This window comes from Callionymus lyra, chromosome 3 (genome assembly GCF_982586985.1).
Source record: "Callionymus lyra chromosome 3, fCalLyr1.hap1.1, whole genome shotgun sequence".
Lineage (NCBI taxonomy): Eukaryota > Metazoa > Chordata > Actinopteri > Syngnathiformes > Callionymidae > Callionymus > Callionymus lyra.
In genome coordinates, this window is record NC_141820.1 from 33,435,617 (window position 1) to 33,447,751 (window position 12,135).

A 12,135-nucleotide genomic window follows, 5' to 3' on the forward strand; every position below is an offset into this window, starting at 1 on the left:
TACCATAAAATAAGTACTCTATCTGGGGGTGTAAGACTATTCTTCAAGTGGCTCATTCAGGAGAACGTTAGTGGTGGAAAGCACAACCTGTTTGTCAGAACCAGTTATTTTGTTACTGTCACTAAACATGGATTAAAATCAAATATGCAGATAGTTTTAAATATTCATGTATCTTTGGAGAGAAGATTGGTACATTTGCATTCGTAGTAATGTTTTCACTCTCTACTATTCTGTTTACATTTACAGATTGTGGTCTTCCTTATTATACAAGTAATAATAATTGAATAAGTAATTAATAAGTTGCCCTTTTAGGTATATACTTTATTGAATATTGTTTTGATTGTTTAAGCGCTTTGTGACCCTGGTCTGGAAAAGCGCTATATAAATAAAAATGACTTACTTACTTACAAGTAGCATAGAGACAATAGAACTGATAGTTTGATCTGTAATAAACTTAAATTTCAAGATTAAACCAAACTGATGTTATATCAAAAAACAAAAGGTACGTACATTACTCCAACCAGTTATTAAAAATGAAATGACAAATTCCTTATTCAACACTCCAGGACTGACCGGTTAGTAAACAAAATATGGAATATAATAATAAATGAAATGAAATTTCATTACATTCATCAATACGCAATAATGACTCACCCCTGTTAAATACATCACAACTCCTCTGATAGTGCAAGGTACCGAGCCTTTTCTGTAATGTCGTTGTTTTTTTTTTTTAAACCGAACGGAAGTTTAATTTATCTCGCCCTAAGCGAAGCTACTTTCCTTCTTTTAGCATGTGCATCAGTTGAGCTACAGTTAGCATGTTCATCTGGCACATGGACGCAGCGACTGGCACAGCAGCAAGGGCCAAAGGGAACATAAGGCTTGAAAAAAATCGAAGGAAAGAAAAAACACACCAAAACAATTTTCTTACAATAAAAAGGGTGATCAGGAATCAATCTGAAAACTACTTCAGCACTGTACAGGGTAATTTGACCTTAGACAAGAGTCTTTGGGAAAATCCAGAGAAGGAACACAGAGCTTTGATGTTCACTGACCCAAATGGCACAGAAAAAACACAGAGGTAGGATTCTGACATTGAATCATAGACTTGCAATTGAAGTCTTCACGAAAGTGTATAGGCAAAACATTGACATGACGATAGGTGGAGCTTGTGTTTCAAAGTAGTGACGTTCTCGCATCTGTAACAGCGCAAGAGCAAAGTAAATAAGTAACAGTTATTTAGCACTTCAACCCCAGTAGGTACTGATGTTGGTCCATAATGAAGTATGCAAGAGACAGTGCTGACTCTATTACTTAGTGTTAGAATGAGTAGCATCAAAGAATGCTAAAGAAGAGCCTGTACTTGTCTGGAGAGTAAAAAGTGCCTTTCTCAGACCAGAGCCACAAAGCGTTTAAACAATCAGAAACATCATGCTTTAAAAGGCCAAGACAAAAAAGAGACAAACTCAGCAGCCCCAAGAAAATTAAGAGAAAGTCTACGCAAATAAAAATGTCTTAAGGTGTTTCTTGAAGGAGTCAGTAGATCCATCAAACGCAAAGGTAGAGGAAGATCGTTCCAAAGCTTAGGAGCAACAGCCTGTGGCTGCTAGTTGCATGTCTTCAAGGAAACATTAAGAAAAGTTTCTCTAATATTGTCTAGGAATGCTTTGTTATCTGGAACTCGGCGGTCAAACAAGGAAAGGAGAGCGTGGCCATTTTACCTCTTCATCACTAAAGATGATTGGTTAGTCAAGACAGGCTGGATGGCACAGCATTTGTTTACTGACTTTGTTTGTTCAATATTTTGGTATTAAGTGCCGTTAGTAATTAGTCATAGGTGAAAGGGATGATATTCAGAGAAAACAATTCATTTGAGAACATCAAAAATCCATTCACAGCACAGTTATCTCATATTGACTCTGTATCTGTGAGGTGTTACTGCAACGTGTGAGAGTAAATGTTCTCCCAACGATCGGAGATGGATTGGACAGAGGTTTCCACCTTGGATTATGGCATGGAACGAGAGTCCCTTCTTTGTACATAATGGCAATTACGGACAATTTATGATCTCTTTAGTTCCCATCTATGTATTGTTGGGGACAAATAAACCAATAAAAAATGATTGAGGTGGCCTGAAAGATATTGAAATGAATCTGCAGGCAGAGATGGATCTTAAAGGTTGTCTAAATGATTATGGGAATGAAGATTGAACAGGCGAGTACATCACCTGCTAAAAACAACCTATAGCTCAAAGATCTTGTTTAAACTATGCCCTAATGTGCACTTTATCAATTCTATTAGATCACGGGGTGTGCGGTCTGAACGCACACACACACAGAGTGATGACGGTAACGCAGAGTTGCTCCCTGGGTAAAGCCCATTCCCTCGCAGTGAGAGTCATCCGAGGGCTAATTATGCTTGGTTTGGCATTTTTACTATATTGATCATAAGACTGGAACAAAAGAGAAATGCTTATCAGGCTAAAGTAAAAAGAACTCCCAAGAGTTGGTGTGTGTTCGCTTCACAAAGAAGTGATGACATTGGATGTTTGCAACTATACCATATTGACAATCTGATTTCGCAAACATTCTTTCTCTGACCCACAGAGCCCAACCTTGACACAGCTTTATGGTTTTAGAGCTCACTTTTGGCATTAATGTCTGCGGCTAACTGCCCATTTAGCTAACCAAGATGACTTTGACATTATATTAGCACTAGAACCGTAGTCACATCGCTGTCATTCTGCCATAGAAGGCAACTTTTGTTTGCAGATTTTGCATCGCACATTAAGGTCTTTAATAAAATGCTCCCACGTTTTTATTTCATCAGAAAATAACCTTTGTAGGCATGACTTGTCTAGTGTCAACAGTGAAGGGTACAGTGTCAAACCGTTGAAAATAAACTTATTTATGTTGCAATGTTGGTCAGAGTCTTGGTACTAGTCCACTAATCTTGGTGCCCCTAGTTTGCTTGTTCATTGGTCAATTTACAACTCATTAAAAAGGCTTCGGATCCAAGATTAAATCTTCTCTGCTCACATTGCAGAAAAGGATACAATCTGATATAGATGCAGGTGCTCAAGCAACAAACATTTATTTGCTCGTCACATCGAGAAAAAATTGCACGAAGCTCAGAAGAGTCGACATTTCTTCCCTGAAGCCTTTAGTAGGCAAACTGCTACCAGAAAAATAACACTTCGGAAGAGTTTAACTTCAACATTATCAAAATTAATTTTGACCTTTATCACCACCGAGTTTGCTTCATTTCAGTCAGGTGAGGTATTTATTTATTTTATAGAGGTGCGAGTAAACACTAAGAATGGCAAATGCTACTGGATTACTGTTAATAAATATTAGAAGTAAGAAGACTCTCTCCCAAAAACACAAATTAAGATAATCAACTAACCAGATTTAGATTAATACTTTGAGAGGTAAACTATATAATGTTTGATTTTCTCCAACAATATTAATATGACTTGATTTTCAACACATTTCATTGTTAAAAACCTTTTGAGGAATCAACCAGTTAAGGAGAATGAAAAAAAATGAAATAGCTTTTTTCACTTTAAAAACTATTGTCGTAAGAATGTGGTATGAACGTTCCAACAATGTACAGTTTTCTAAGAGAAGTGAGATGATTACAAAGAAAGTTAGAACGATAACAAAAGTGCTGCAGGGACAGACACAAATTACACACACAGCAAAACTTTAACAAAAACCTGACACTGATGAGCAAGCCCCCCTTTTGACCTTGGAACTCTCTGGAAAGACAAAGCAAGTGGAGCCGAGCTCAGGCGGAGGGGAGGCGTGGGTGGCGGGAGTTGATAAGGTGCAGGGAGCGATGGTGAGGAGGAGACAGAGGAGGCAGGAGAGAGGTAAAGAGTGGAGGGGCTGAGTATAGGGCATCGGGGCAAAGCTCCCTCCCTCTCTCGTCATCTCATCTTGAATGCAAATGTGCTTTTCTATACGGTTCCTTTGTGCCGCTTCTTAACTGCTCCACGGAGAAGCAATTACAACTGCTTCACTCGCTCAGAGAGAAAGACACGCATGGAAGGAGAAGGGTAATTAATAAGGAGATAGGAGGGATGAAGGAGGAGGTGAACATGTACCTGTGGAGGCTTTTTCAAGCCGCACTCAGGTATGGATGGAAGCACTTTGTATGGACCTGCAGACGCATTGATGGAACAAACTGATCCATCCCATCATGTCCGACTAACTTTTCCAAGTGGAGACAACACGATACATGGATTTGCACTCCTCAAGGAAAGACATGTGAACGCATAGATTGCAATGTCAGGGCAAAATAAATGGTATACTGGCATTGAAGATGAATCATTATCAGTAGTTTGGTTATCAGTGAATAATACTTGTCGCTCATTTACAACAGCTGGCACTAAATAATAGAACCCGAAAAAATATATATGAACCTTCCCTGAGGTCTTCATTTTTGGATCTTGGTCTTCTCCTTATAACTATTACTTAATTATTGTTGATGACCTTAACCTTCTCATTTTCATCTAGTACAGGAAATAACAGTGTTGACCGAGCTGGTACAAACACAAATAGGTTTTATTAAAGACGCAGATCCGAACATAGAAAAACAAAGCTTAAATAACCAAAAATTATATTCTAAAAAATCCAAATGGTAGAAATGGGCAAGCAGGACATGAAGAAAGGAGATCATTTCAATTACTGGAATTATTTTAAAACATTTACTTATCTTGAATTATAGCTAACCTTTCTTCCTAAATGAATAGCTGTCTGGGAATATAAATCAAGCGTAGCTAGTTACGCCACATCAGTATTACACACACAGTGTAGACTGTCCTGAGCTGGATTTATTGAATCAGAAGAACAACAGACAGTTATGACATCATTCTCAGTTCATTTCTAAGATAGTTCCCTGGCCCATATCCCACCGCAGTCACATTTTGGGCAGCAGTGTGGAGATTTTATGACAGTCATTTAGAGCCCTAATATGTCATCTCCATTAACTGACTTTTAACACCAAGATAGACGGCCCCGTGACATTTATCCGTGCATGGCTCGTATTTTAGCAGTTAAATGGCTTCTGGTGATCAAAGTGTGTGTGGCTGGAGTGTGCGTGTGTTTGAAGGTGGAGAGAAGACAATGCATTGGCCTTTAATGAAGCTCCATGCAACAGCACTTAAGAGGTAATAATGATTAATACAATGCAAGTCATTACCTTTGACCCCACACCACGTGAGCGAGGAGGGTGAGCTTCGATAACACCTGGACTGCTGAGGTCTGATGTCGCAGCGACTTCCCTGCCGAAAATAAATCGTGTGATAAGATTATTAAATTCATCAAAGAAAATATGTTGTTAAAAGATTGAATTGGCCTTCATTGACTATATATCTATTAAGTCAATATAACAATTACAGAACAAGGTTAACAAAATAATCATGTCGAATACACACATAATAGGGGTTTAAATAATGTGTACAGTTTATCTTTAAACAAATAAACAGTAGAGAACAGTTTTAGACTCTAGTTTGATTTATTATTGATTTAAATGAATGTCTATGTCAGGTTTCAGCCATTTTAACTTACTACGTTGCTTTTTCGAAAGTCTGTTTCACAGGTAAAAAAAAAGGCTTTTAATCAAATTTACAAATAAGACCAAATCGTTTTAAGTATCGAACAGTCAATGTTAAATGTAACACCAGCTGTTGGCCAACTTAAACTAACCTAGAGCAGAGAAAATAACAAAAGCCTCACATACAAGGATTTTCTTTGTTGTAGTTCACGGCTGATAACAGAAAATGCGTACATCAAGAGGCTAATTGTAGCATGTTGCTAATTTATTTTACCTTCAAACTCCTCAAAACTACTTTAACACCGACATAACTAAGACCACAGTAATCTAAAAAGAATATTGACGATATATGTACGAACCTTGGACGTTTATGGCATCGCTGTGGAATAATATATCCTTAATGTTTATCCAACAATTACATTAGCAGTATTTGACGTTGATTGAGAGGATGTGTGAACCGGAAGTTATCCTTCAGAATAAAATCAATGAAATTCTTTTGAATAAATCTACTAAATATTAAACGCATCATTCAAACACATGTACATACGAGATCATTTGCTCAAAAACGTTAGCTACGTAAGAGCTTTAATTTATACGTTTCTGCCCCACAACAAATCTATTGAATACCGGAAGCGACCTAATTTAATAATAAAATCGAGATTAAATATTGATATTTACATTGATATTATTATTCAATAACCATCTATTAACACATGTTAATACAATGTAATAATGATTTTTTTGCTAAGCAATACCAACGTACTTACTTGACTCTCGTGAGTAACAAGAGACAAAATTATTTGCATTAAAAATAACATTTTATTCTTTTTTTTCATCCTAAAGAATCTCTGTAGAGTTGAACAATTCAACAATAACAAAAGAATGATTATGTGACAGTTGCATGGACAATAACACAATACCTGCACTGCCACATGAATTTCTATGTGTAATTCCCATCGTTCAGTGTAGGCCAGAAAAGGTTACGTGGGGTCACACGCGTGCCCACTTGCCTGTGTAGAGTGCACCTCCAGCCCTGATGAAACCTAATTGCCTGTATGGATTTTTGTCATTGTTGGCTTCACGGGGGCACAAAGGTGAAGCCTTTAGGTGTCGCTCCAAATGAGCTCATAATTCACGCTCATAAACCCACTCTAATAAAGACCACGCTGATTAAAAAGCATTTCAAAACTCCCGTCCCAGCGTTGTTATTTCAGCCAACTCAACCTTGTGTTCATAAATGTGTTGCCCAGGAGCTGGTCTGCCACCTGTCCAGCGGCAGTGAAGTTGTCTAATGTGACAGAAAATTAACAATTAAAAAATATCACACGAGCCCAGAGTCGCTGCATGTGTGTTCACAACTCAGTGGACACCCTAATTGCTTTGAAATACAAGTGGGTGGAGGCTTTGTTTGGTGTTTTGGAGGTATGAAGCGCATCAGTGCACATTGGAAATTGAGTTATAAATTACCAAGCTGAAAGAGACATGTACCGTGAATACTCAATTTCCAAATGCTGAATGTCCTCGCCACGGAAAAAAGGCAAATGTGTGCGTCTAGATACAAAGATGGAGAGAGAGAGAAAAAAAAAGATGTGACCGCTTGGGTTTCATTTTTGTCAGTAAATTGACTGCTTCTGAGGCAGCCCGGTGTGTACGTGTGTGTGTGTGTGTGTGTGTGTGTGTTGTCGGGCTTGTCACGGGGCACTTTGATAAGGTCAACCTTAACGACAAACAGAGATGGAGAGAACCAAACACAAACCAGTGGGACTGTGAAAATGACAGAAGCGTGAGGAAACGAGGAAAAGCTCATTCATCCACAACATCCACACACAAGTGTGTGTTTGCGTCCGCAGCTGTCAAGTGTGTTTGCAGACATGCCTTGAGTGTGTGCGTGCGGTGTGTGTCGCCGTGTGAACAAAGCTCAGTAGCTTGTGTGTGGAGTCCCTGACAGCTTCATTATGGCCACTGCGCGCTGGGAGACAACACCATCCTGGAGAAGGAGAGAGGACAGAGGACAGGCCGGGTTTACAGGGCCGGTCCAGCTGTTGGTGCGAGGAGGGATGGGGGGGCCGCCTCCTCCTTTAATGAGCCTTCACTTGTGTCACCAGCAATTTACAGAGCTGTCCGGCACCTCGTCGCCTCCTCCTCACAGTTTGAAGTTGTCTGGTTTTCTTGCGGTCGGTTCTCGGGAGCAGTCGGCGGCTTAAATTAATTTTCCTTCTTCTAGAAATCAGGTCGACTCACCAGGGTAAAGTGTGACATGGTGACTTATACTCAGCCTTGGATGGTGTCACTGGAAATCACAAAGCATAATCCCGGCGTCTGGACTGGAAACAGGTAGTGGGATGAAGCGGCTGAATGTCAGGGTAGCTTCTTGCTAGCTGGTGGCGATCCATCTAATTTGGACTGCCACTTGTAATGACAGGTGTTCCCGGGCACAACGCTTTATCATGGCTTCCTGCTTCAGATCAAGGTCAATCTCTGACTGAACCCCTTAAAATGGTTTCCTCTTTGTTATCGGTTGAAAGATCATGAAACACTGCTTTCATTTTTGGAGCCCAGTAGGTGGCACTGTCCATTTAAAATTGATGTGAGGTTTCACTGACAGTGCCTAGTCTAGTGGCCTTTGAGAAACATCACCAACATTTAATATGTTCCAATGGTGGCATAGCTTCTTGTTTCTTTTAATTTGATGTTGCCCATGTCTATGAATCTGGTGGGAAAGAAGCCAGAATCCTTATGAAGATGGTAACAGTTCCCATGTTGAAACAAGAGGGCGTCAAATCATTTATGTTTAAATAGTTATGGGCAGAAATGTATAAACACATTAAAATATTTTATGATTGACAAATAAAAACCTGAAAAACTAAGAAAAGGTGATGGGAAAAGGTGAAGTACATGTAACGATCTGATGCTGATGGATTGGTGCATTTGAAAGTAACCTTGGCGGTCTTGGAGCTCAACCAAAATGAGCCTCTACAGACAAAGATGACTAGTGCCAAATGGAACAATCCTTTTCCAACATCTATTCAACATTTACTGTGTGCTTGTTAATCAACAAATAAATTATGTTGTTTAGATTGTTGATGCCAGATTTCAGGTGTAAATGTTAGACTGGCAACCTGTCCAGAACAAACAATGGGGAAGCATTGGTATGGCCTAAAAAACTACTTGCTCAAGACTCTGGCACAAAGTACCCCAGGTATTTGTTGGTTTCTAGCTAAGATTGTATCCAGAATGAAAATCAATGATTGTGCTCAGTCCAACAAAACTTTTAAAGGATAAAGTTCGGCCAGTCATTTTGCAAATTCTTCACAGCTCCCTTTTAGATGGTGCGAACCCTGTTTCTTTTGAACATGGGTTCACATGCGTCCCCTTGGTCCGATTTTCACACCTCATAATGTCTCGTATCCATTTTATGCCGACATACAGATATACCTAACACTCTGCAACACTTAAGACCTAACTGGTGTTTTAGCTTCACAGCTCATCTCATCTCTCTTATCTGGAATCGGGTCGCAGTGGCAGCAGCTTCAGCAGAGACTTTCCTCGCACCAGCTACATCGTCCAGCTCTTCCTGGGGGATCCCTAAATGTTCCCATACTAGCTGAGAGACGTACTGTAGTTTCTCCATTGTGTCCTGGGTCTACCCCATTGTCTTCCACAGGTGGGACATGCCCTGAACACCTCACCAGGGAGGCGTCATGGAGGTACCCTAATCAGATGTCCAAGCCACTTTAACTGACCCTCTAAACAGCGGTTCATCTCCCAGCCTCTCTCGGATTACCTTGCTTCTCAACCTGTCTCTAAAGGGAGAGCCCACCCTACGGAGGAAACTCATTTCGGCCGCTTGTACCCACGACCTTGTTCTTTCGGTCACTGTTCATGACCATAGGTGAGGGTAGGGACGTAGATCACCCAGTATAATGAGAGAGCTTTGCATTATGGCTGAACTCTCTCTTTACACGGATCAGAGGATTTTAAGTATCTTGGTTTTAGCTGGTCTGGATGAAGCAGGATGGTTTAGAACTCAACACATCCAAATCTGAAAGCATTGTTTTTCCATCCCACAAAACCACCCAACGACAACTCACAGAATAAATAACACTCATGACATTAAAAAAAAAAAATCAGCCAGATACAAATATTTTAAAAATCCATGCTCATAAACCTGACCTGCACAAACTCGACCATTCACTCACTAAACATGTCTCCATCGCCCCCAACTGGTCCAGAACAGATTGGTAAGACTTTCTTATAAAAGATGGAATAATTTCAGGTTTCACCCTCTGCGTTCTCCGTCAGGATGACTGGACTGTGGAACAGTGTGTTTGAGGAGATGAAACAATCTGTAAAAACACTTTTACAGATTGTCGTCTATGTGATATGGTTGGAACTATAGTGCTCATTTTAATACCTCACAAAATGCATCTTTTTTTTGTCAATGTCATCCTTAACATAATCCATCTGAAATATGCTCGAATTATTAAAACCACTATATTCAATTACATCAAAACCTGCATGTTCATAAATGTAATGGAAAATGTATGACTGAGGGGAAAGATTGGTTCACAATAAAAAAAAAATAAAAAAAAAGTGTTTCAAGAGTCAATCAGTAACAAGATCGACATTACAATAAAATGTCTCAAACCCAAGAATGTACGTTTGCTTTCCTAACCTTCCAGTCTTGACAATCAGAAATTTCCTACAGCCCTGTGCTCAGCTCCCATGATGTCTCTACACCCTCTACTGGGCTGTTCTAGGAGTGCACCATCACTAGCTCGCGTTTGTGTGTGGGGTGGGGGGGGGGGGGAGACAATTATTCAAGTCATGTTTTTAAAGATTCTTTTCAGACAGTTTATTCATTTGCGGTAAAACTCTATTGGCATTTGAACACACCTCCCGAGGTTTCAAAGAACTTGCAGACTTTTACAGTTTCAAGAAGTCGTGACAAGTGCGGTACATTTCATTTAAAACAATGCTTTTACAGATCCACTTCAATGACGAGATTAAGATAGAACATTAAATATAAAAATGAAGTTGTTGCCTCTAGAAATTAAGAAAACAAAATAGCTTTTTACCCTTTAAAATGCAAGACGATCTAGGATGCATAAATTAAAAGTGCAAATTGCTGATTCATGAATCGCTAAAAGAGCCCGGATCGCCGTCGGTGGAGTCGAAGAAGGGAATGGGACTCCCTCTCATGGGGGTATCTAGACTGGCTTCCAAGCCCGTTGATGAAGAGCTACTGCAAGAAGGGAGGAGAAGTCAAGTCGTGTTGATGCTTCGAGCGCTCATTTGAACTCACCTTTCACAGTCTGAGTCACAGGAGGCCTTGTCTAGTGAGCTGGCGTACCTGCACGTGGTGTGCTGGATCGCTTCAGATACCGTGAAGGTGGTCTTGCCCCGAACACACTTCTCAATGCTGAGGACACCGAGCTCCGACTGGAGGAAGAGATGGAGGCGACTGTCCGACAACAGCAGCGGTGTATAAATAACACTGTGGGAGAGGACAGGAGGGTCAGTGGGGGGGCAAGAGCAAAAACATCAGCGTTAGAATCCTCACATTTCTAAAAACTCCCGAAGCCCACCCATCCTCTGGGTGACCTGCTTCGTGTTACTCAGGCTGAAGAACGGGTTCCACTGGGGCAGCTTAGGGACTTCACTGCACAGAAGACGACATCATTAAAAACAGACTGAAACAATGGACAAGTGACTTGAAGTTCAGACTTGCATGTCAAGTGAGTTCTTCTGCAGACAGTGACGCAGCCACACGAACTCACTGTACCGCCTCCTCACGCAGGAGGTCTTCTTCTGAAAGCACACACTGTTGGTCTGGGGAGGGAGTAGGGGAGCATCAGTGGAAGGTCGAGAGGACACAAAACAGACTTCGAGGAAAAAAACTCACATGTAAGCAGATCTCATAGTCGACATGAGCGTGCCACAGTTTCCCCCTGTGGAGTCTTGGACTTCGAACACAAACGCTGACAAACTCCTGTGAGGAAAGGTTCTGAAAGTTACTTATGGATTTATAGGACAGTTTAAGCAAATTTACTACTCACGTTTTTTGAAAAGGACTCCAAAAAGCCCTCCATCATGGACCAAAAACTAAAAAAAACAAACAGAAAATGGAAACACTTGTCAAAACAAGCTCAGAGTACAAAATGGATTAACGGATTAATTTGGACCTGAACAACAAATCCAGGATAAAGTTCAACCAGGTCACGCAGGTCACAAAACACTGTAATTCTAGGGTATTTCTCACCTGCGTTTCTCGCTTCTTTTGCGGTTCTGTGGCCTGACTTGGACCGAACTTCTTGTAAAAAAAAAACGATCTGGTTAAAAGTCGAATAAAAAAGGTTCTCCAAAACCTCTTGGCAGCGTGTAAGTCCTGCTCACGCTGCTCAATTACTGACTCACGACTGACACCTGCGAACATATTTGAGTAGTTCACCTGGCCACCAGCGATGACGTCGTCGACACGCGACTGCGATAGAACACTTCAGTATCAGACACAGAAAAGTTGATGTTGTTTTTTTGTTTTTTTTTAACTTAAACTTCAATCGAGTACCAGATCAG

General features: G+C 40.4%; 1 protein-coding gene across 1 annotated transcript; it reads right to left on the reverse strand.

The window, feature by feature from the left end:
- Window positions 1-10,531: 10,531 nt before the first annotated feature.
- snx10a (sorting nexin 10a) lies at window positions 10,532-11,902 on the reverse strand. The gene is given in 6 exon segments (XM_087787601.1): window positions 10,532-10,804; window positions 10,865-11,056; window positions 11,123-11,391; window positions 11,465-11,551; window positions 11,619-11,664; window positions 11,822-11,902. Coding segments are annotated over 5 exon segments (696 nt in total). The 5' UTR covers window positions 11,655-11,664; window positions 11,822-11,902; the 3' UTR covers window positions 10,532-10,692.
- Window positions 11,903-12,135: the final 233 nt, after the last annotated feature.